The 23,829-nt window shown below is 44.5% G+C and overlaps 1 protein-coding gene across 3 annotated transcripts in view; it reads right to left on the reverse strand.

Annotated features, from left to right (window-relative positions):
• The window catches only part of Kif1b (kinesin family member 1B), a 128,155-nt gene that overhangs the window by 24,908 nt on the left and 79,418 nt on the right, over positions 1-23,829 (reverse strand). For 2 of the 3 annotated variants that reach the window (XM_052178169.1, XM_052178168.1), the window contains exons 21-31: positions 22,252-22,345; positions 20,919-21,067; positions 19,009-19,187; positions 18,020-18,157; positions 10,960-11,078; positions 10,262-10,347; positions 9,810-9,939; positions 9,511-9,673; positions 5,588-5,678; positions 3,152-3,270; positions 2,297-2,352 (exon numbers count right to left, since the gene is read on the reverse strand). In XM_052178169.1, coding sequence (XP_052034129.1) covers positions 2,297-2,352; positions 3,152-3,270; positions 5,588-5,678; positions 9,511-9,673; positions 9,810-9,939; positions 10,262-10,347; positions 10,960-11,078; positions 18,020-18,157; positions 19,009-19,187; positions 20,919-21,067; positions 22,252-22,345 — 1,324 coding nt within the window. Of the gene's footprint in view, positions 1-2,296; positions 2,353-3,151; positions 3,271-5,587; positions 5,679-9,510; positions 9,674-9,809; positions 9,940-10,261; positions 10,348-10,959; positions 11,079-16,302; positions 16,552-18,019; positions 18,158-19,008; positions 19,188-20,918; positions 21,068-22,251; positions 22,346-23,829 lie in introns of all 3 variants that reach the window. The other variant, XM_052178171.1, reaches the window with a different exon arrangement.

The following is a 23,829-nucleotide window of genomic DNA, read 5'->3' on the forward strand; positions in this document are numbered from 1 at the left end:
TGTGGAAGACCCAGAGAAAGTTCAACACTAAGTGTCTCAGTGAGTCTAATCCAGAGCTCTGAGGTCCTTCTCAAAACACATTTCTAAACATGAGAAAACGTGTTTGGTTTTTTTTTTTTAAATGAAATAAATGCGCTTTACAAATCATTAAAAATCCTTTGCTTTCCGGCGTTTCCTATTTGGGGGATGTGGTGTCACATCACAGTCACATTGGGGGATGATGCTGGGACGCACAGGGAGAGCCTGGCATGCCACTGGGGCGTCTGCCAACCTACATCTCCCAGACCTCCACATATCTAACAATTGCTAAGAGTTTAAAGATGGTGAAATCCAGCGTCACGCCCCAGAGAGTCAAATCATAATGTCTGAGGGTGGGCTATGATTCTGCCCCCAAAGGCTAGAAATTCTCCAAAGACTCTAACATGCAGCCGGATCTAAGACCATTAGTGTGATACACTGTAAATACAAGAACCTGTAAGTAATCTTCTGTCACATTTTCTTCAGATCTAATGCTAATGCTATGTGGCTTTGGTTAGGCTGCTCACTCTGCGAGGCTCTCCTCAGCTTATAAGATGTGGATCATCATATTTAGTCTAGCACTCTGAGAAAGCACTGTGAAGACACATTAGCATAACGGACACGCAGGGGCTCCGCAATGACGGAGCATTTCTCCGCTGGCAGAGGTCCCCCTGCGCGTCACCTGTGCTGGGGATGCTGAGAAGGAAGCTGGCTACTGTTCTAGCCCAAGTTCTCAGGAAAGAAAGAGGGGAGGGGAAGGTAGAAGGGAAGAGGTGGGGAGGAACATGGCTCAGTAGTAAACTGACTGTCTAACAGGCACAAGGCCCAGGGTTTCATTCCTAACACTACAAACAAATAAAAACTAACTACTAGTAAAAAAAAAAATCAAAATATGAAATACTATTGCAAAAAATACAAACAAAAGGATCAGAAGGGGTGAAGATGTGGCTGAGTAGGAACTGTACAGACGAGGTTCTAGGTTCCATCCCTAGCCCTCTGTAACTGGCTATGAGGCACACATACACACACACACACACACACACACACACACTCACACACACACACACACACACACACACAGCCAAGTCTCATCCATAGGCCAGAAGCTCAAGACTGTCCACAGCCATATAGGTAGTTCACGGCTATCTTGGGCTAGAGACCTTGTCTCAGGGAAAGAAAAAAATCAGGGCATCCCATCCTCAGAGAGAAGTGAAAGTGATGGAGATAAAAGGCACTCCCTACAGTCTCCGTGGAGGAACTGTGGTGCGCTCTCCAGTGTGCAGAGCTCTACAGTAAACTAGGGAACAAACAGAAACATGAGGGCTTCACATATATTGAAGCTGGATCTACATCTAGGGCAGAGCTAGTCCGGCTACTAACCATGTTGTTTGGGTACCCTTTCACTCTGGAAGCTGAGAGCTGGCGGAAAGAGAAGAGGCGGCAGTGAATCGGCCTCATTCTGGAAGGTGGCGACAGCAGAGGAAGCTAGCAGGCTGGCGTGCTCAGAGAATGCATCCAGCACATGCACATGCACGTAGCCAGCCATGAGAAAGCGTATCAGCTCAATCTTTCTCTCATGGTCTGAAGGCCGGCAGGGATGAGACATGAAGGAAGATGAGCACAGGCAGGGGGATGTTGGTAAGTGGGCAGTAAGGAAAAGGAACAAAAAGAAAGAACGATGAAAACAAGCTAAATGAAGAGAAACAAATGCTGGCATTCTACTGTACAATAGGGTATCGATTACAGAGTGCTACAAAAAAGAATTTTGAATACATGTACTACAAACAAATGACACATGCTTAAGAGAAGGATATGCTAGTTATACTGAGATACATGTATGTGTGTGTCTGTGTCTGTGTTCCTCAAAATATATAGTTACTAATGCAGCATCCTGTATCATAAGTGTGTACAATTATTATGTGTCAATCAAAAATAAAACCAAACATGCAGAATAAATTTAATATGCAAAGAAATGTTATGACTGACAGAGTAATCACATATAAAGCAGAGATTTAAGGAGGAGAGAGATTATTAAAGTTAGAATGCAAGGAGCAGAGAGACAGAGCCTAACTATTTCTGACTTCTCGTCTCAGATCAGGAGGCAAGCTTGCTTGTTCCCGTTAGAAGCACACAAGAGGACAGGAGCACAGGAGACAGAGAAAGCTCCAGTGTGACACCTGTCTGGCAACTGTTCAGAACAGATGTGTGTGTGTGTGTGAGAGAGAGAGAGAGAGAGAGAGAGAGAGAGAGAGAGAGAGAGAGAGAAGCAGCTGCTTACCTGGCTTGGAGAGTGGCATGGGTGGGGGGAAGAATCTTCGAGACGGTTGAGGTGGGCTGCAGAGAGGCGGAAAGCATCATCAGGATGAAGCAGAGGTAAGTGCCGACAATAATGGCATGCTTGAATCTTTTGGGTTTGGGGTTTGGGGTTTTTTCCAGGTTTCTTTGAACTCACAGAGATCTGCCGGCCTCTGCTTCCAGGGCTTATTCAAAGCCGTGCACCCACACCCCCAGCATTCTGGGCTTGAATCTTCTCAGGAAAAGGGAGAGGCAACACAATCCCACAGAGACCAACAAATTTTGGTAAAAGTCTCCCTGGAAACTTCACCTGGCATTGCCACTGCCACCAATAAAAGGTCACGTCACTGCCAGGTGTGGTGGCTTACACCTTTAATCCCAGCACTCAGGCAGAGGCAGGGGCAGACAGATCTCTAAGTCTGAGGGCAGCCTGGTCTTCCATAGTGAGCTGCAGGACAGCCTGGGCTACATAAAGAGACCCTGTGTCAAAAACTAAAACAAACACAAGTCAAGCCGCTGGTCTCATTAGCTGTGATGACTCATTGCCCTTTGCGTTTCTGCTCCATGAAGAAAGGCTGTCAGAAATAAGGCCACGCCCACTCCTGCTCTGCTCTGCTGACTTTCTACTCTATCAAACTTTTCTTCTTATAACAAAAAGAAGGTGTTCACAGTCATCTGGACAGAATTCAACTTGCTGAACATCAAGCTAATTTAGTGATTAGGCTAGCTACAAAAAAGTAGTGACAACTCTTCTGCATCCCCCATGAGTTCTTTTCCAGGAAGCAAGGAACTAAAACCCAAAACAGCAACAACAAAGCCTTTGCCTGTCCCCTCAGACCTGTTAAGATCTTGTCCTTGCAGATGAAGTGGGTGCTGCTGGTAATGCCCAAAGACCTCGAATACGATGGGCTTGGTTTTGATGTAGTCCACAAACGACTCTGTGACCTCCACCGCAATCTAGGAAGAAGAATGTGAGGTGAGGTGAGGTGAGGTGAGCTGATGACAGGAGGGCACATGTGTGTGCTTCCTGCAGCCTTTAGCACTGTCCAGCATCCTGCATGTGCTGGGCATTTCACTACACAAGACAGATTTTCCTCTGCTCCTCATTCTAACGTCACTTTACCAATGTGATGGTTTGTACATGCCCAGCCCAGCCAATGGGACTATTAGAGGGTGTTGGAGTAGGTGTGTTACTGTGACTGTGGGCTTTAAGACCCTCATCCTAGCTGCCTGGAAGCCTTCAGATGAAGATGTAGAACTCTCAGCTCCTCCTGGACCATACCTGCCTGGATGCTGCCATGTTCCTGCCTTGATGATACTGGAATGACCCTCTGAAGCTGTAAGCCAGCCCCAGTTAACCGTTGTCTTTATAAGAGCTGCCGTGGTCATGGTGTCTGTTCACAGCAGGGAAACTAACTGAGAAACCCAAGCTCCAGCATTCTAGAGCCTCCACAGCGCAGCAGACTTGGCCTTGCTCTACTGCTGCTCATTGGTTCAAGACTTGCCTGTTGCTCTCTCTGCCTGCTTTCTCTTAGGAAGGCCTTCCCCCAAAGCCCACGTGATTGGTAAAAGAGGAAAGAAAAACACATGTTCACTGTGGCCTATGAGCAAAGGCATGGCCAAGTTTGACACACCCACTTTTCTTTTTCTCACTTTTTATTTATGCTATGTCTTTCTCTACCTTCTCTCTCCATAACCATTCTCCCTTACACAAAAAAGTAACATCTTCCCATACAGAAACTGTTCCCTTTTGACTTAACTCATTCTCACGTCGCCATACTCTATAGTTCCCCTTATGAGTTCTAAGCTCCTTGGGGACTTCTATGGTTTTGTGAGTAAGAGGCTTGTTAACAGCTGATCAATATTCATCAAACACATATTTTCTTTTTAATTATAGGTATGTGCATATACTTGGGATGTATGCATGCTGAGTATGTGCATGTCCTCAGAGGCCAGAAGAGGGTTTGGACCCCTTGCAGCTGGAGTTACAGGCAGCTGTGAGCCAACAGATATGGGCTGGGAACCTCATTCAGGTCTTCCTTAGGGTGGAGCACACTCAACCACAGGGCCATCTCTCTAGCCCCAGAGTTCATGCTTTATTTTTAATTTTATTTTGATTATCCCTTCCTTTCTGACATCTTCTATTTAAAATGTTTGGTTTTGTTGGAGTTCAAACCTAGGACCTCATGCATGTGAGGTGAACACTACCAGCTGGGCTACCCCACAGCCGGGCTACACCCACGGCCTGGGCCTCTCTCTCCCTTTACAGAGTACATGTGATGAACAAAAAGAGAAAGGTGGTTCTGAGGCAGCAGTGGAGATTCTCGAGAGCCACACTTCATTGTGTTTAAGCCTCTCCTTGCTCTTCCTAGCTGTTACCTGGGTGAGTGGCACAAGCTGCCTAGTGCCTCAGTTCCAACTGTACACGGGGATTATAACAGTCTAAGGCAGGCAAGTGAGGGTTAAACGGCACAGAAAACAGGACAGGGACAATACAATACAAAATAAACACCAGTATTGTGATGGCGGTGACTTTGTTTTTTATGCTCAGTTAACTGATGTGTGTGTGCTCGGTGCTTGTGCTAGGGCACACATGAGGGGACGAGGAGACAGCGTGTGGGAGACAGATCTCTCCCTGCCGCCGCCTGTGTCCTAAGGATTGAACTCAGGTCATCAGGCTTGTTGGGAAGAGCTTGTCAGCTTGTCGGCTGAGCATCTCCAGACAACCCTGAAGATGACTTTTGAATGGAGTTTGACTGAAATTCTATACACAAGTTGGAAAGTCTACTTCCTTGCTTCAGGCATTAAGAGAGTTGTAGGGGACATGAATAATTAAATCACAGATACCAGGAAAATACTCTAAATCTTAACTTAGTTACATAAGATATTTATATATCTTTTATAGTACTTATGAACAATAATTAAGTATCTTAGAGTTTATAGGATACTATGTTACTTATCAAAACTGTTGATAAGCATGCTTCCTTTTTTTTAAGATATAAACATTTCCTAAAAATTCATATTCGAACTGATAGAACATTTCACTGGGAGACTAGACACACACTCTGTGGGCCCCTGTAATTTGGTAAGAGCCTGGCTGCTCCTCCCCTGGAGACAACCTTACTGCTCTGGCCACCATCTCCACTGCTCATTCTCTCTGCAAATCTCTCCTATCCAAGCTCACACTTCACATGACCACCCTCCCTTAATTCTCCCAACAAAATCCGCAAACATAAACCTGAGAGATATGCAGCAAAATGTTCAGGTCACTCACATTCTGTACGTGGTAAAAGCCCAGGGGACTTCCTCTTCCGTTGTTCTTGAGGGGTTCAGTGGAGAACGCTTCATCATGCCGATGCAAAAAGCTTAATAAAAAGACAGACAGATGGGCACTGCGTCAGATTCATCGGGGTCGAGCTCTGTTTCCAGAGGCTCACTCTGAAGCCCAAGCTGACCCCAGCTCACAGCGATCTGTCTGCTTCTGCCTCCAAATGCCAGAGCACACTGTGGGCTACTGTGTCTAGCAGAATCTGTTTCAAGAGCTCACTTTGGGCTCTACAGATAGAATCACATTAACAAAGCACATTTTTTTTTGTTTATTTTTACTGAGCCAAATGATTATCTCTTTCTGTGTCAGCATCTTTCCATATGATATAGATAGCATTTCAGATTCATTCTTTTTTTTGTTTGTTTGTTTGTTTTGTTTTTTCAAGACAGGGTTTCTCTGTATAGCCCTGGCTGTCCTGGAACTCACTCTGTAGACCAGGCCTCGAACTCAGAAATCCACCTGCCTCTGCCTCCCAAGTGCTGGGATTAAAGGTGTGCGCCACCACTGCCCGGCTTTCAGCTTCATTCTTATTTGTTTGTTTTTATGTTTATTTTTTCGAGACAGGGTTTCGCTGTATATCCCTGGCTCTCCTGGAACTCACTCTATAGACCAGGCTGGCCTCGAACTCAGAAATCGCCTGCCTCTGCCTCCCAAGTGCTGAGATTAAAGGCGTGAGCCACCACTGCCCCGGCTAGTATTTCAGCTTCAAAACTGGCTGAAGTAGTAAATCACCCTGATCACTTCTGTAAGTGGACACATGCATACGCATGCCTTACAGAGAGCGACGACATCAACACTTGTAGCAGGCTGTGGGATGCATGGCTGTGAGAAGAGCACTCAGGGAGGAGGGAGCATGGCAGAGCTCAAGGCCACAGAGGTTCCAGGCAGCAGGGATACGCAGAGGATCCCTGTCTTAAAAAACCTATCTTCAAAACCTAAAAACTAAGTGAACATACCTACTCCACCAAGACCCCCAAATCAAGCAAACCCACCCACATCTCCTGAAAAAAACTAACAAAGCATAAAACATTGTTCTTTTGTAGAAGTTTTTGTCTGGTTTGTTTTGTTGAAAATAAAATCCTATTATATATGGAAAACTTGGGAAATGTGAGTCTATAGGAACAGTGACACTGCCCATGGTGGCCTGGCCTAGGAGTCTATCTAAGACAAGAGATGCTCAAAAGCCATCTTTTCCAGGAAGTCTCCTGACATAACCTCCTGGCTTTGTGTTCCGATGGCAGCAGGGATCTACTTCTCAAAAGTCCCAGCGATGCCCTGTGTGCCTGCCTCTCCAGCAGATGACAAGGGTTTACCCACGGGTAAACACAGATGACACTCTAAAAGGACACTTCTTTTTACCAAATGGTGAAAAGAAGAATATATTTTTTAAAAATTGTTTAGATTTAAGTGTATGAGTGTTTTGCATGTGTACTACATGTATGAATATGTACCACATATATGCCTGAGGCCTACGGTGGTCAGAAGAGGGAGAGTTAAGTAAGAATGGTTGTTGGGGCTGGAGAGATGGCTCAGTGGTTAAGAGTTCTGATTGTTCTTCCAAAGGTCCTGAGTTCAATTCCCAGCAACCATATGGTGGCTTACAAATCTGTAAAGGGATTTGATGCCCTCTTCTAGTGTATCTGAAGACAGCTACAGTGTACTCACATACATAAAATAAATCAATAATGCTTAAAAAAAAAGAGTGCAGGAACATGTCAGTAGTTTGCTCTTGATTTTCACACCAGCTCACCAGGTCTGAGGATGGCAGGGCCTCTCCCGAGGTCTGCAGATCACTAGTGATCTGGACAGCTGACATTATGCAGTCCAGACTTAGGCAATGTCTTTTTGAATTCTTTTTTAAAAATACACACATTTAAAATTGTTTATGGTCAGGCAGTGGTGGCGCACACCTTTAATCCCAGCACTTGGGAGGTAGAGGCAGGAGGATTTCTGAGTTCAAGGCCAGCCTAGTCTACAGAGTGAGTTCCAGGACAGCCAGGGCTGTACAGAGAAACCCTGTCCCGGAAAAAAAATTGTTTATGTGTATATTATTTTACTGTATGCACATTGGCATTGTGATGGTTTATATATGTTCAGCCTAGGGAGTGGCACTATTAGAAGCTGTGGCCCTGTTGGAGTAGGTGTATCACTGTGGCTATAAGACCCTTACCCTAGCTGTCTGGAAGCCAGTGTTCTGCTAGCAGCCTTCAGATGAAGATGTAGAACTCTCAGCTCCTGCACCACGCCTGCCTGGATGCTGCTGTGTTCCTGCCTTGGTGATAATGGACTGAACCTCTGAACCTGTAAGCTAGCTCCATTTAAATGCTGTCCTTATAAGAGCTGTCTTGCTGGGCGTGGTAGCGCAGGCCTGTGATCGCAGCACTTGGGAGGCAGAGGCAGGAAGATTTCTGAGTTCGAAGCCAGCCTGGTCTACAAAGTGAGTTCCAGGACAGCCAGGGCTACACAGAGAAACTCTGTCTTGAAAAAAAAACCAAAAAAAAAAAAACCCTCCAAAACAAAAACAAACAAACAAACAAACAAACAAAAAAAAGAGCTGTCTCGTCATGGTGTCTGTTGACAGTAAAACCTAAAACCTAAGACAGGTGTACCACATGCATGTGCATTTGTACCTACAGAGGCCAGAAGAGGGCCTCAGAGTCTCTGGAACTGTGTTACAAATAGCTATGTGCACCTATGTAAGTGCCTGGTAATTGGACCCAGGCCCTCTGGAAGAGCAGCTAGTGTAATTAATTACCTTCTCTCCAGTCCCTTAGGCCATATCCTTCTTTTCTTTTCACTATGCCTGTCGCTTTCCTCCCCTTCTTATTCCACAACTCCCACTCTATTTTTTTCTTTCCCTGGCCATATATACCGCATCTGCCAGAGACGCCCAGGAGCACTAGTGAGCCTGAACCACCATCTCAGGGGCCCTGATAACCTCCTATTTAATGCTCAGAACACCCATCTGTACCGACATCTCCTCCACATACTTCATACAATGAGTATTTTTCTTTACATATATAGATTTCCTTTTTTCAAAGTGCTAAATATGTAAAACTGTTGGGTAGACATTTGTTTAACTGTTGTTTTTATGAAGACATTTCAGCATGAAAAGCAATGAAAACTAGCAGGCTCTCTGGATCAGACACTGTGTTCCTGCAATTCCGGGACAGCATGAAGTGCTCTAGGGGGGTGTGGTGTAGACTCATATGGGACCCTGACTCATTCCCACTGTTGAGTGATGAAAGTGTCCAGAGATCTGTCATGTTTTCTCTCTCAAGAGCTTTAATCTTTCGCATGTAAAAGGCACTATACAGAACATCTCTGCGGTTAACAACTTGCTAGATGGGTACAGTGAAGGCAGTGTGGGTTTCTGAATGAGAAATGTCCCCATACACGGACACCTGGTCCCCAGTTGGTAGCTGTTTGGGAGGTTTTGGAGAAGGAGAGCCGTGCTGGGGAGGTTCATCCCAGTGGGCAGATTTGGAGGGTTCATAGCCCCACTCCACTTCCTGTTCTTTCTCTCTGCTTCGTGTGTGTGAATGAAAATGAGATCAGCCACCCCGGGCGTGGTGGCGCACGCCTGTAATCCCAGCACTTGGGAGGCAGAGGCAGGCGGATTTCTGAGTTCGAGGCCAGCCTGGTTCAGAGTGAGTTTTAGGACAGCCAGGGCTACACAGAGAAAGAAAAAAAAAAAAGAAAGAGAATGAGATCAGCCAGCCTCCTGTTCACGCCGCCATGCCTTCTTCACTGCATGATGGACTCTGCCCCTCGGAACCCAAAGCCTAACTTAAACCTTTCTTCTCTAGGCTGCTTCTTGTCACGGTATAGTCACGGCAGCAGAGAAGTAGATAACATAGGTGGCTTACTTGAACTGACAAAAGATGTCTGCATACTCTGGAAGGATCCCACTGGCCTGGAGCACAGTGACTCGGAAAGTGAAGGCACTGCCCAGTTTCAGGTGGTTACCAATCTCTTCTGAAAATCCTTCCATCACCATCTTCCCATCCAGCAGAGTGCCTGACTTCAAATCTAAAGAGTTAAATGATACATAGTTCAAGTAATATAAAGAGGAGGGAGGGAGCAGGGCGTTTCTGTTTCTAGTCAACCGAAGCTATCACGTCACTTGTCTGTGACTCTCCTCAGTGACAGTCATCTGTCTACACACCCAAGTCATTCATCCGACTGACTTCTTCTGGAGGACTGATAACGTCAGAACTCTGGCCCTGTCCTTCCACAATCCTCAGCTCCTCCAAGGACAGGCCAGAACGAGTCATTGCAGCTGAAGAGAAGTCACTCTGGAAGAAAGGCACAGCTAGGTAAGGGACATGCTCTCCCTGTTCCTGATTGACTTTTATTTGTACAACAAACTATTTTTGCATATAATTAAGTGGACTAAGAGCTCTCTGAGTACAGGCAGTGTGCTAGTGCTTTTTCATCTTTGCAACTGTTAGATGTGTCTCATATTTTACTGAGTAACTGCTGTAAGCAACACTTTACAATTGCTAGAGTTTTAGACTAGAGAATTGAGTGTCAGCATTGGACACTTTCCTCATAAGTCCATTTACTTATTTTTTTTCCCTCAAGGTGTTTGTACCTTCTTTCTAAAATACCTCTTACCTGATTAAAATATTCATTATCAAAAGATATTTTAGCTGTTCCCGACTGTCGAATTCCAGAGCCATAATCAGGAGCTTCTTCATCAGCTAAATAAAAAGAAAGCCAGTAAGGACTGAATGGAAGTGCACGTGAGAGGTGGGAAGGCACTACAGAGCTCAGCCTGGCTTCAAAAGACACAACCCACTACACCAGTCTAAACTGCTCACCACTTTTACAAAGTCAACCCAAGAGTTATTTATGTTACCCGACAGTTTTCCCAAAACAGCAATATCCCCAACTAAAGTGAGATCATGATACTTGAGAGCTAGGATGGGGGTGGGGTAAAGCTAATAGAAAGGAAGCTAATGGAGGCCTTCTCCAAGCCTCCAAGCCTGAACAGACACATTACCATTTATGTATGTGACTGAAGTGTCACCTGCATCAAGAAGCTAGCCTGCTTTTTCTGATTTCTTTTTTTAAATTTTATTTTATGTGCATTGGTGTTTTGTCTGCATATGTGTCTGTATGAGGATGTTGGACTCCTGGAATTGGAGTTACAGACAGTTGTAAACTGCCATGTGGTTGCTGGGAATTGAACCTGGGTCTTCTGGAAGAGCAGTCAGTGCTCTTAACTACTGAGTCATTGCTCCAGCCCCTAGCCTGCCTTTTCTATAGGAAAGAATCTGTAGCTCTCCAAAGGTCATCTTTTCCTAACTCACCTGCGATGGCCTGCACAGCCACGCGAAGAAATCCCCGCACTTCCCCCTTCTCACTGACAATGGCCACCCTGTGAATCAGGGGCACCGGATACAGCAGGTTGCTCAAGTACACAAATGCCCTGTAGACAGAAACCGAGAGACAAACATCAGAAAATCTGAGGAAGGAGAGGCTGAGGGCTTTCTGTCTCCCCAAATTCAGCTGGCTTCTGGGCCTTTCAAGGTCATTTCTGAATTCTGATAACTCGAATTACTTCCAGGTGTGTTTTTAATACATAATCAATATATACACTACTGCAAAAGCATGGCAGAGCAGCTGACAAAGACCGACATACACCAAATTACTCTACCAAAAAAAAAAAAAATCAGCATGGGAAGTAAGTGTTCAAGTACTATGAGTGCTGTGAGGAGAGAGAAGCCCGCTGAAGAGCTTAATCTTCAGAAGTAAGGACGCTGCACCAGTGACCTGGCTTCTCTCCATACACAGACAGAAACCAAGGGATAAGTGCAGGGAAATATGAGGGAAGTTACTAGCTCTAATGTGGATTTTACACCCAGCACTAGGAGTCTTGTTTTACTTAAAGGACTATAAAAGATGTGAGAGGTCTCCCTCCATGAAAAACGTCAATAAAGCTTGGCTGCAGAAGGAAAAAAAAAAAAAAAAAAGATGTGAGACCCAGTCAAGGAGGCAGAAAGGCTATGTAGCCAGATGTTTCTGTGAAGTGAGCTTGCAGGAGACTGGATGGGAATTAAGATAAAGCCTAAGAGGACTCAGCTGGCCCCTGTGGAGTTGGCCTTTGATCCTCGACACAGAATCAAAAACAAGAGGGAATTTACAGGTCTCTCCTGCCTCCTTTTATTTCCTTCTATGGGGCTCTGGGGGAGAGACCCAGAGTCTCAACTATGTAGGTCCTCAACACTCCAGTCCTATTGAGACAGGGTCTCACTAAATTACTCAAGCGGGGCTTTTAGTTCTCTGTAGCTCAGGCAAGCTTTCAGCTTAGGCAAGCTTTAAAATTCTCCATCCTTCTGTCTCAACTTTACTAGCAACCGAGACTACAGGCCTGAGATACCAGACCTGGCTGACATTTGATACATTTCTAACTAGACAAGTCCTATCATGTTTGTGCTTTTAAAAGGTTCGTTATTTTGTAGATCTTCTTACACAACTGTATGTCCATGTGTCCATGTGTGCGGGCGTGTATCTGCCTGTGTGTGTGTGTGTGTGTGTTGCAGGTGAGGGGATGACATGCCCACACCACACAGTATGGAGGATGAAAGACAACCGTGGAAAGGTCTGTGCTCTCTTTCCACCACGTGAGTGGTGTCGAGTGGTCAGGTGGTCGGGCTTGGTAGTAAATGCCTTCACGGCTGAGCTCTCTCCCCTGTCTTATTCATTTGTTTTAAAGCAGTTAGAATTATCTTAAGAGCTCTCACTCTAATGGTAGAAAAGTGGAATCTAATTCCTACTGTTCCCCTGGCTTCTCACTTGGTATATGCTGATCTTTGTGCATCAAACAAAAGACAAAGAGTAAATACCACACCGGGAAATTAAACATATCCAACCCGACACCTAGGGCTGTCTGCTGCACTCCTGTCCTAAGACTGACTGACTTACAAGGAGAGAGGGACGAGGGAGCAAATGCCTGGGGTCTCAACTCAAAACAACAAAAGCGATTACAAAGGTGGGTAAAACACATCACAGTAATAACATGTAGGAACACAAAGAAGTATGAATGAAAAGCAAACAAAAATAGCTGCAAATGAACAGGAAACAGTATTATGGTGTCTAATTCCCTTTCAGTCTGCTCCAAAGCAAGGGGGGAATGGTAACAGAGGGTTAAACTTTTGTTGAACAGAAACTTATAAATGAAAGTGTAATCTAAAAAGGATTACAAACAGGGTCAAACACCATTACTCTGAGTTTAGAAAACTAAGAAGTTGGCATATGGAACCAAATGGCTGACTTCACTTCCAAACTCAACACACTCACACACATACACACACACACACACACACTCTCTCTCTCTCTCTCTCACCTCAGAGGCACCCAGTTGGAGTGGCCACTTGGAGTGGCTGGACCAGTAAGAGCCCTGTAGTCCTCTGCACTGATGCTCCACCCATGCTTTGAACTCACTGGAGAGGCTACTTCACCACAGGTCCTCCCAACTGCTACACACAGTTCTTTTTCCACAGTGGTTACAATTTGCACTTTATGTGATTATTACTCGGTATCTTCATCACTCACCAGACTAAGACTGTGAGGACGTGAACCATCTCTGGTTTTGCTTACCCCTCTGCAGCGGGTGTGGCTTACAGTAAATACATTCAATAAGTATCTGTTAAGTGAATATCTATGCATATTAGAAACCATGAATGTGACCTGTTACCTGTCCTTTATCTTTATACAGAAGTGGAAGGATTTTCAGAAAAATAGGTCCTACAAAGGGACAGACAAGCAAGCCATCTTTACACTAGGTTGAGTTTTCAAGAGCAAAGTTATGATGGAAATTAACTACACAGATCATTTAGCATTTCTGCTATGAGTTAATTTTACTATGTTAAGTATACTTATTAGAAAAAATAAATCCACTGCTGTGCCTGTGTTCTGTAGGACTCTGACATGTTAGGCAGGTACTGTACTGCTAAGCAGTGCCAGCAGCCCAAGAATTACTAATTTTACTGCACACTAAAAGGTGAGAGTCCCTGCTACCCACGGCACAGGCTTCTCCATACACAGCAGCACTGACGGCATTACTGGACACTTCCAGTTTTAGGAAAGTCTATGGCAAGGCAGAGGCACTGGCCTGTGATGCACGGATGCACTCACTAGACAGATCTTTGTTGTGTTATCAGAATACAGCCTTTTAGCCCAAGGCTGTACACAGGTTCTCCTGGGAAGCTTTACACGGGAGTGTCATGATTAACTCTGTGTTGAACATCCTTATACTTTGACCTAGCAGACTGAAGGAGAACGGGGATGAGAGGGAAGACGTAAAGGACACATTAGCAGAAAATGATGTGGTTACATCAGTAAGAAAAACTAATTCGTCAACATAAAGAAAGTCAGCATAATTAGAGTGATACTTGAGGAAAAGAGGTCAGTTTAGGTACTTGAGAAAGGTCACAGACTAACCATCTTTCGCCCCCTTTGGCCCAGAAGACTGACATACATTTTACATTTCATCCCAAGTTATGATGATGGTTCATAACATCCCAACATGCCGTAAGAGAATAGCTAAAGGGACAAGCTCTTTTACTCTTGATACAAAGATTCACCGAGGCAGCCATGGCCAAGAAGCAAACCTATAAATGGAATTCAAAGAAACATGCAAATTTTTACAAGTGAATTATAGTTATGTGCCAATAGTGAACGCTGACACCGGGAATTATAGAAACAGCAAAGTTATCCCTCTTACAGCCTACCACCACTGCACAGCCAAATGGTGCTGTTCTTCTGGAGAAACTTGGCTGAGGGCAACAATGGAGGACTCTTCTTCCCTTTACTGACTGCTATTATTTTACCTTCTCCCAGAATCTTCTTTGGTGATAGGATTTGAACCCAGGAAACCACCACTGAATTCTCCCCAGCCACATCACCAAAACCCCAAGCTGCCTTTTGCAAGACAGTGTTGGTTCTAGAACCCAGAAATCCAAACAAATAGAAACATCACCTTCTGAGGCCACAGCTCCGTAAAAGTGCACACCTTCCTCCACCCAGTAGGTGCACCCATTAGGGAGGACCCCACCAATTAGGGATGACCCTGCCCTAAGCTTCCACTAAGCTGACTCAGGATGCAAAGATTCAGGTCTTGTCTGTTTTTGAGACAGGGTCTCACTATGTAGCTCTGACTCTCCTGGGACTCACTATGTAGACCAGGCTGTTGAACAGGGATCTGCCTGCCTCTGCCATGTGCCTGGTCCTAAGCAGAAGTATTAATGGCTACATTCACTTTGCTAGTATGGATAATAGAATATAAATGATGAAGGGACAAAGGATTTTTTAAGGCTCTTTTTACCCTAACTCATTTAAGTTGCCTGTCCTGAGTTAGTGACAGAGATGCTCAGGACCCATTGTGATAGGATTCTCTTGATCAGCCCACATAAGATGGCACTGTCTACTCACAGTGTGACAGATTTAGGAGCAAAGTGACTAAGCTAATGATCAAAACCTGGTTCCAACCACCAATCTTAGACTAGAATGGAAATATCCTGAGGGACACAGAAACCCAGAAAATAAAGCATCATTTGTATATACTTTTCTTAATCTTAATAAAAATAAATAGACTTCTTTAAATCCTAACACTGGTGATACACCACAAGCAAACAACACTTGTGATTATATAATCTCAGCACAATTGTTCACTGTAAAACTCCAGACCACCATATTAACTTAGGTATTCACTTCTATCTGAAAGCTTTTCTTTCCGCCCTTCCATTATCTTCTACAGTGGGTGCCTCTAGGTGTCCGATACCATATGACAACTGGATTTTAGTCCTGTGTCTCTGCTGTTTCAGGAGACTCACTGCACTGCTGTGTAACTGGTGCTGACCACTCAACAGTGTTAGACCCCTGATTTGCAAAAGGGTTCAGCGTTGTGTGGTTCTTATGCATTGATAATTTTAGTATAACCCTGACTCCTAATATTCCTGCCTCCACCCCAAGTGCTGAGACTGTGGGTATGCATCACCACACCCAGCTTATAGAAATGAGCATTCTATTATCAAATTCAAAATTACTTTAATCTGAAGAGGAGCTATGGATGATCGAAATATCGGGATAGATGGATATGCGCAGCAACAGCAGAGACAATGACCTCAACATAAAGCAGTTTCCTGTACTACCAACAAATACTGATGATGGTGGTAACTTCCTGAGATTCACATAAATCAACAGATTATTTCTGGCAGAAGCCCAAGATAGGCTCAGAACACAGCACAACATCCCTCATCGCCAAAGGAGAGCTAGGCACTCCTATTCTTTTGTGTGACCAAGTCCACTGCATTCCTTTATTATCAACTGCCACAAACTCTTCAGCCTGGCCTCAGGCTTGCTCTGCCCCTGCTAGTGCTACCCATTACTCTTCAATAACCACATTCTTTTGGAGATGAAGCATCTGGACTACAGTAACATTACTGAAAACAACTACCTCTGAGTCTTAGCTGAATTACTGGGCAATTTAGGGTCAGGCCAGCCTCCATGTAGTCTTCATAAGCTGCTTTATAGAATACTAAGTGGACTGCCTCGTGGATAAGGCCTGGGCTTTCTTTCTAGCCAAAATTGCACAGAGGCATTTAGAATAAGAGCTGGTCCCTTTTGGCCTTTCTCACAATGACCTCACCAACCTTCCTACTAAAATGAACCAAGGGGATCGGTCGTAAAATGGGTCATGCCCATCACTGAAGAGCTCTGATCCCTCTTCCGTCCCTGCGTCAGAGCCGGTGTCATCCACGAATGCCTCATCATCAAAGTCCTCCATGGCATCCTGCTGCTCGTCGGCCAGTTCAGTGATGTCGGAATCGGCCGTGGAAAAAGTGGGGGAGGGTGTGCGGTCGGCAAGGCGCTCATTCACACAGCCGTGGAAAATAGGGGAGCTAGACACCAGGTAAGACGCCGATTAACACAGGCAGGGAGAGAGGAATAGTTGGTTAAACAGGATGCTCAGGTGCCAACAGGATAGAACGCACTGACAGAATCATCACAGTAAAAGCAAATAGACAAGCAAGGGGTAAAATGAACATAAACTGCACAGCCCAGGTACAAGGGAATGAGTAGGCTGAGAAGATCTGTAAGGAAAGACCCTCAGAGTCAGGAAAGCAAAGAGCGTCCCTGAGCAGCCCATCTCAGGGAACTACGACACGACAAAATGTTCCTGTTCTCCAGCTCACACAGGACGAGCATCCTGTCCTCCAGGAGCCAGGCGTGAGAGAGATAATAAGGCCTTGAGTGTTTGAGTTCTCTTGTCAGTCAGAACAGAAAACCAAATGGATGTACCATTGTGTGCTGAAGCGGCATATGCTTGTGTGAGATGTCTGTACGGCCCACGCCTGCAAACCCTAGTCTCTATCAGAGTAGAGTGGAAAAGGTTGATTTCTGCAACACCGTTCTAGTGGGTTCCTTCACATGCCATCACAGTAACTCAAAAGTCAGAAACCAGTAAGCTCAAAACCAGTAAGTTTGTATTCCTGGGGCTGGAGGGGTAGGTCAATGGTTAAAGGCACTGGTGGCTCTTGTGGAAGGACTCAGATTTGGTTCCCAGAACCCACAGAGTAGCTCACAACCATTTGTAAGTCCAGTCCAGAGGATTCAGGGCCCTCTTCTGGCCTAGATGGGTATCAGGCATGCATATGACATACAGATAAACATGCAGGCAGAACACCTGTCCCCATAAAATAAAATAGAATAAAATAAAATAAAATAAAATCCCTCTTAAGCATTCACAATTCCTTGCTTTTACATGTTAAACCTCTTGAGAACATATTTCCACGTAACTTCGCAGAAGCATTTTTGTTTTCATCAAATGCTGAACGTGATGGATGCAGAGACCCAAAAGGGCTGAGCCTGGGGTGCAGTTAACCTGCCCTGGGCAACGACTAAAGCAAGACAAACTCTTCTAAGAAAATTCATGGAGGGCCAATAGGTTCTGGGTAACAACTGCAGCCTGGTAATACACACTGTGATGTCTACCTAAAGTGTACTGGATTCAAAAACATTTTCTTGAAACACATTGTAAGAAAGTTTAGAGTCTAGGATGACTGTCAAATACGCTGGCTACAAAGTCTGACATAAAAAAATCTGCAGACTGTGTGAAACTAAAGTAAATGCTTTAAACAACACAGTGGTTCTGGGTAAGATTTAGAGAGGAGGCGGTTTTTCTGATTGTTTGTAATTTTCTTCTAATGCTACTAGGAACTGAACCTGTCCAGGGTGAGCTCCCCTAGCCTGGGAAGGAGGTTTTATGTACTCCTTCCCCTGGATACTTTCTACTGACATTTAAAAAGTTAAAAGTACTTGTTATTCATTTAAAAAAAAAAACAAACCAACAACAAAACCATGACATACCTTCCCACAAGTTTGAACCAGTGGAAGCGGTCGTAGAATGGATCGCTGCCAGTCATGGTCGCCTCGCTGTCGTCTTGGGCACTGGAGGCCACCTCCCCAGCCCTGTCATACATCTCTCGCATCAGATCCAGTCTCTGCCTAGTGAGCGAACATGGGGTGCACTGAGTCAACACCATGGGCTACATGAAACTTTATTTTGGGAATCTCTTGCATGCCAGGTATTTTAAGAGGCTGCTCATATCACTTAATGCGACTCTAACAGAAACAGAGAAACCTACATCCTCAGGGTCCAAAAGGTATGAGCAGAGACAAGGCACCAAAAGTAAGCAAAACACAGAGTAAAATGTGTGTGTGCACACGTGCGTGAGAGAAAAGGGAGAGGGGAGCGAGGGAGAAAGATAGAGGGAGAGAGACCCACAGTCATGGACGAAATGTAGTTTAATTGGTGTTTGACATCTCAAATATATCTAGACAGTGAGAAAAACGATCACTTCCCTGTTTATTAAAGATTATCCTGAGGCCCGAGACTAAAGTAAGAGGGAAGACAGCCAGATCCAAGAGAGAACTAGACACAGAACTGGCTCGTCTAAGAAGGTCTATGAAAGTAAATGTGAAAATCAACATGTATCAAAGTCGTCAGAATAGTGAGTCTCACTGACTTTAGAAAAACATGAATGGGCAATAATACTGTCGACCAGTCACAGCACTTAGAAGCCACAGAGAAAAAACTGCCGTCACCCTCAGAGAGCTGAGCGTGAGGGAACCCACTTAAATAGTTCACTTCTTGTTGCTGTTGTGTTTTTTGACTAAAGGGATTTTCTGCATAGCCCAGCTGTCCTGGAACTCACTCTGCAGACCAGACTGGCCTCGAACTCACAGAGATCCACCTGCCTCTGCCTCCTGAGATTAAAGTGCTGGGATTAAAGGCATATACTACCATGCCAGGCTATTTTCTTTTAAAAAATAATCTTTTATGAATATTTTCCTACTTGAGTTTATCCAAAGACCAATAATGTGTTGCTCCGTTCTTCAGATCCTGGACTTCCACCGCCACCACTGTCCGAGGGAAAGGTCTGTCCTCGTGAGTTTTCTCCGACTCCGTGGGAAGTAATTCAGGAGGCAAAGGGGAATACAGCGTGTCTGTCAGCAGAACAAACTGGAACTGCACCTGGAAGGAGAGGACAAGGATGGAAAAGCATGCACAGCACTCTCTCAGTAGGGACGACTCAGAGGAGGCGAGGGCATGGCCAAGGGGAAAGAGGGCAATACGACAGAGCATATATTCAACAACAACAATAATAATAAGCTTATGACTAGCTGAAAAAAACTGACCACCTACATTTTAAACTCAGGGAACAATCTTCTTTTTTTTTTTAGATTTATTTATTTATTTATTTATTATATGTGAGTACACTGTATCTGTCTTCAGACGCATCAAAAGAGGGCTTCAGATCTCTTTACCGACAGTTGTGAGCCACCATGTAGTTGCTGGGATTTGAACTCATGACCTCTGGAAGAACAGTCGGTGATCTTAACCACTGAGCCATCTCTCCAGCCCCAGGGAACAATTTTAATTTTTTTTAAAGATGTATTTATTATGTATACAATGTTCTGCCTGCCTGCATGCCTGCACACCAGAAGGGGCACCAAATCTCATTATAGATGGTCCTGGGCCACCATGTGGTTGCTGGGAATTGAACTCAGGACCTTGGGAAGAGCAGTCAATGAGCCATCTCTCCAGTCCACAATCTTAATTTTAAACTCAGGTATTTACAGACTTTCCTGGAGTGGCAATGTGTGTGTGTGCATGCGTGCGCGCGCATAGTTTTTTGTTTTTGTTTTTTCCACAAGCGAAAACCTCAGTGGACAAATGAAGACTCCCGTGAAACATAAACAAAGATCAGAGGTGGACCCAGTCCCTCGCTATGAGAGAGGAAGCACACGCAGCTTTTCAGCTGAGCGCAGGGGATGACAGCTATCACTCTTCAAGCCTTTACCATGCAGTAAGTGTCCTCAGTGCATCATATCAATTACTTCTTGCTATGTTGCCTTGTATTTTTACCAACAAATACTAACTAGGTAACAGGTACAGAACTTAGAAGGAAGATACAGCTCCTGACTTTAGTCCACTGAATGAAGAAAATGGCTAATAAAAGTGTTTCTGAGAGGTGAGTACAGAGATGTAAATCACACCCCTAGGAGCAGCCAGTGAATTTTCTAGGCAGGTGGTCTGCGTTTTTCCCATCCTACAATAAGGTCCCCAGTGGTTGGTTAAGTAGTGAGGCCCACAGGACACTCAGAGACTTCCTAAGGTTGTCTGGAGGTTGGAGGCTGAGCTCAGTGGAGAGTGCTTCTGGGGAAGCGAGGGCCAGCCGCAGGTCTAGCCGTCCATCTCTCCTCACCTGGTGGCAGGCTCGGCTGTCAACCCAGGTTTGCAGAGGAAGCAACAGAGCTACAGAACTATTAGTTCAACTTGACTGCTCTGGAGTAGGCTCTGCTGTCTGAGTGCAGACACACCTGTCCCCTACTCAGTAACCCTCGGGCCCTAGAAGAGGAGCAAACTGGTTGACAAGGGGCTCAGGGTTCTCAGAGGTGTGAGCTAAAGATAGAGACCTAAAATAAAACCAAAACTCTTTTCCCAGAAATCTAACAAGCATTTATCTATTAATAAGACTATCCAGCTCCCCTTTAAAATGCACACACTTATAAAATGAGCCAGAAACAGCTGTTGTAAAATGTTTAATTGTGACCTATGTTGTCCTGGCACATATATGAAATAAAGTTGATTCATGGCCTAGAACAGCTGAGACCCCCAGGGAAAGGTGAATTGAAGCTGTTAGTTGAGAGGGACCCACTGTGCCTCCAGAACACTTGTGTCGGTTCTTGTCACCCTCCATACCTTTTTCTTCAGTTCCACGCTGATGGCATTGGCTTCCTTCAGGTACACCGCATTGCCCCAGAGCAGGTCCCTTAACGAAGTAAACTGGTGAGACTTCCACTTCCGGAACGCCCACTGGGCCAGCTCAAATTCATGCTGTGTCCAAGGAACTGAAAGAGCAAAGGAAGCTTATGTAACAGAGATTTAGCAACCATAACTCGTGCTGTCTCTCCACTACAGCATATATACTTCAGGAAACCTAAAATAAAAAGAATATAGTTGTGGCTGTTTGGTTTGGTTGAGACAGGTTGGCCTCGAACATGTTATGCAGTCAAGACTGGCCTCAACTCCTCATCCTCTTCAACCTTCCAAGTGCTGTTCTATAAATAAATAAATAAATAAATAAATAAATAAATATTTTATTAGTTATTTATGCATTGGGGGAAAAGATGTGTGCCGTTACATGCATGTAGTGACTTAAAATACAGCTTGTGAGAGTTGGCTGCCTCTTTTGATAATGTGGGTTCCACAGATCAAACTTAGGTCACCAGTCTGGGCAACTGACACCCTTACCTAAGGAGCCATCTCGCCAACCCTCTTTTCCTTCTTTTTTTTCTTCTTAATATAATTCTAATGTGTAAGTATAATTTTCAAAGTCTTTAATCTTTACTATATTGCACACTTTCATAATGTGACAGTAACTAACAAAAACGGCCCCAATTCAGGTAAGAAGTCCTGGAAAATAAAGACAGGCAGGCATGACTAATCAATGTAACTAGCAATAATAATCCAGCCATGCTGTGCAAGCCTACAGTCTCAGGACTTAGGACACTGTGGCAGGAAGAGTAACTTTAGTTCAAGGTCAGTCTACCACACTGTCAGGCCAGACAGTCCTACAAGGCTACCCAGCAAGACTGTCACAGTCAAACAAATCTGCCCACAATGACTTTGAGAGCACCAACACGATCCAAAACCCTGAGCAGGGAATCTGGGATGGGAACTAGAAAGTTGAACAACTGTGTAAGCAATGATTATGCTCTGTATTTACATGAGGCTGACCCATGAAGTCCCAACGTGCAGTCATGAGAGATGCTCTACGTCACCTTCCCGAAGGATTAGATGAAGATGGTCCTTGGAAACCTTAGAAATGTTAGTTAGAAATACATACTAACGACCCTCCACCACCCTATAGAATACCCTAGAGTTGCAGCAATGGACATCTTTTACACCATTTTCTGCAGGGTCAGTAAATAGCAGGGCAGATCTGAAGACCCCAGCTCTGTAACAGGTCAAAGGACTGGTTGATAGTGTTGATCCAGAAGAAAAAATGAAAGCTCCAGGCTCCCGCTCTCACCTTCCTCCTCCTCCTCCTCCTCTTCCGTTGTCTCTGCAGCCAGAGATCGAGTCTCAACCTGCCTCTGCAAGGCCTGCAATTTACTCTCATAGTCCTGGGTGGGAAGAAAGGAGAGAACATGTAGAAAGAAGTGGGAAATGAACGGAACTCTGGGGGGGAAGAGCACACAGCAAAGGGCCAACACAGGGAAATGGGGAGGGCAGGATCTTAGGCATCAGGGATTCCAGAGAAGGAAAATGCCAGGGAAGAAAAGTCACCAGAACCTCCTGAGGGCCAGATCTTCTAACTACTCCAAAGGGAAGATAATTAAGAGGATAGATGTTGAAGCTCCTTATGACTGAGAAATTAAAAGCCCAAAGCACCAATGAACTGAAATGGTTGTTGTTTAAGAGAAATTTTATATATGTGAATTAAAATAAGTATAATGCAAATCATTTCTCTCTCTCTCTCACTCTCTCTCTCTCTTTTTTTTTTTTTTTTTTTTTTTTTTTTGAGACAGGGTGACAGGGTTCCTCTGGGTAGCCCTGGCTATCACGGAATTCTCTCTGTAGAGGAGGCTGGCCTTGAACTCAGAGATTCACCACGTGCTGGGATTAAAGATGTATGCCACTACCGCTAGGCTTACAAATCAGATTCTAGTTCTCTACTTGATCCATGTGTTTTCTTTTTAAAGGGTTCATTATAATTTTTAAAAGTATATATGTGTCTATGTGTGGGACTGCACATGTGTGAAGGCAGAAGCCTGAAGAGGCCAGAACAGGGTGTTGGACCCCACAGAGCCAGAGTTACAGGAAGTTGTGAGCAGCCACCCACTGTTGGTTCTGAGAACTGAACTTGAGACCTCTTCAAGAGCAAAATATGCTCGTAACTGCTGAGCCGTGCTCCATGTGTTCTCTCCAGCTCTGCGGCAGGTATTTCCTATATAAGTAGTGCTACCTCAAAGGGACAGCAGTGTTTGGTGCATGACGAGGAAGACGTTCTTGTTTCTTTTTAAAGTTTAGGATTATTATTATTATTATTAAAGTTGGGGAGATGAGTATTGGGTCTAATAATAGTCTAATAATTCCAGAAAACTAAGTCTTTCCTAAACAATAATCTTTTCATCTTTAAATTTTTTAGTATATGATCTTCCTACCAAATAGCTGGAGAATGACCAACAGATAAACCTTCTAAAAGACCTGAGAAAGTCCTCTTAAATAAAATCATGTTAATAAGATGATTAACGGTTGTGTGCACACATGGGCATCCTTCTCTGTGTGCATGCAGGTGTGCACATGCAAGGAGAAGCTGCAGGTTGTTGTTGGGCGCCTTCTTTATTGCTTTATTTTTAAATTTTAAAATGCTATTTGTTTATTCATCTGTTTGTTTATTATAGTGAGAGCTGGGGACACATGTGCTGCAGTGAGGTGGAAGCCAAATGACAAGTGTAGAGTCGGCCCTGTCCCTCAGTCACGGGGCTCCTGACATGGAACTCGGGCAGCAGGCGACTTCACCTGCTGATCTACTTTGCCAGCTCATAATAAGAAGACTGCTGGGATTAAAGGTGTGAAGAGACTTTTTAATGGCTATATATTACAT

The sequence above is a fragment of the Apodemus sylvaticus genome, chromosome 3, assembly GCF_947179515.1.
Source record: "Apodemus sylvaticus chromosome 3, mApoSyl1.1, whole genome shotgun sequence".
Lineage (NCBI taxonomy): Eukaryota > Metazoa > Chordata > Mammalia > Rodentia > Muridae > Apodemus > Apodemus sylvaticus.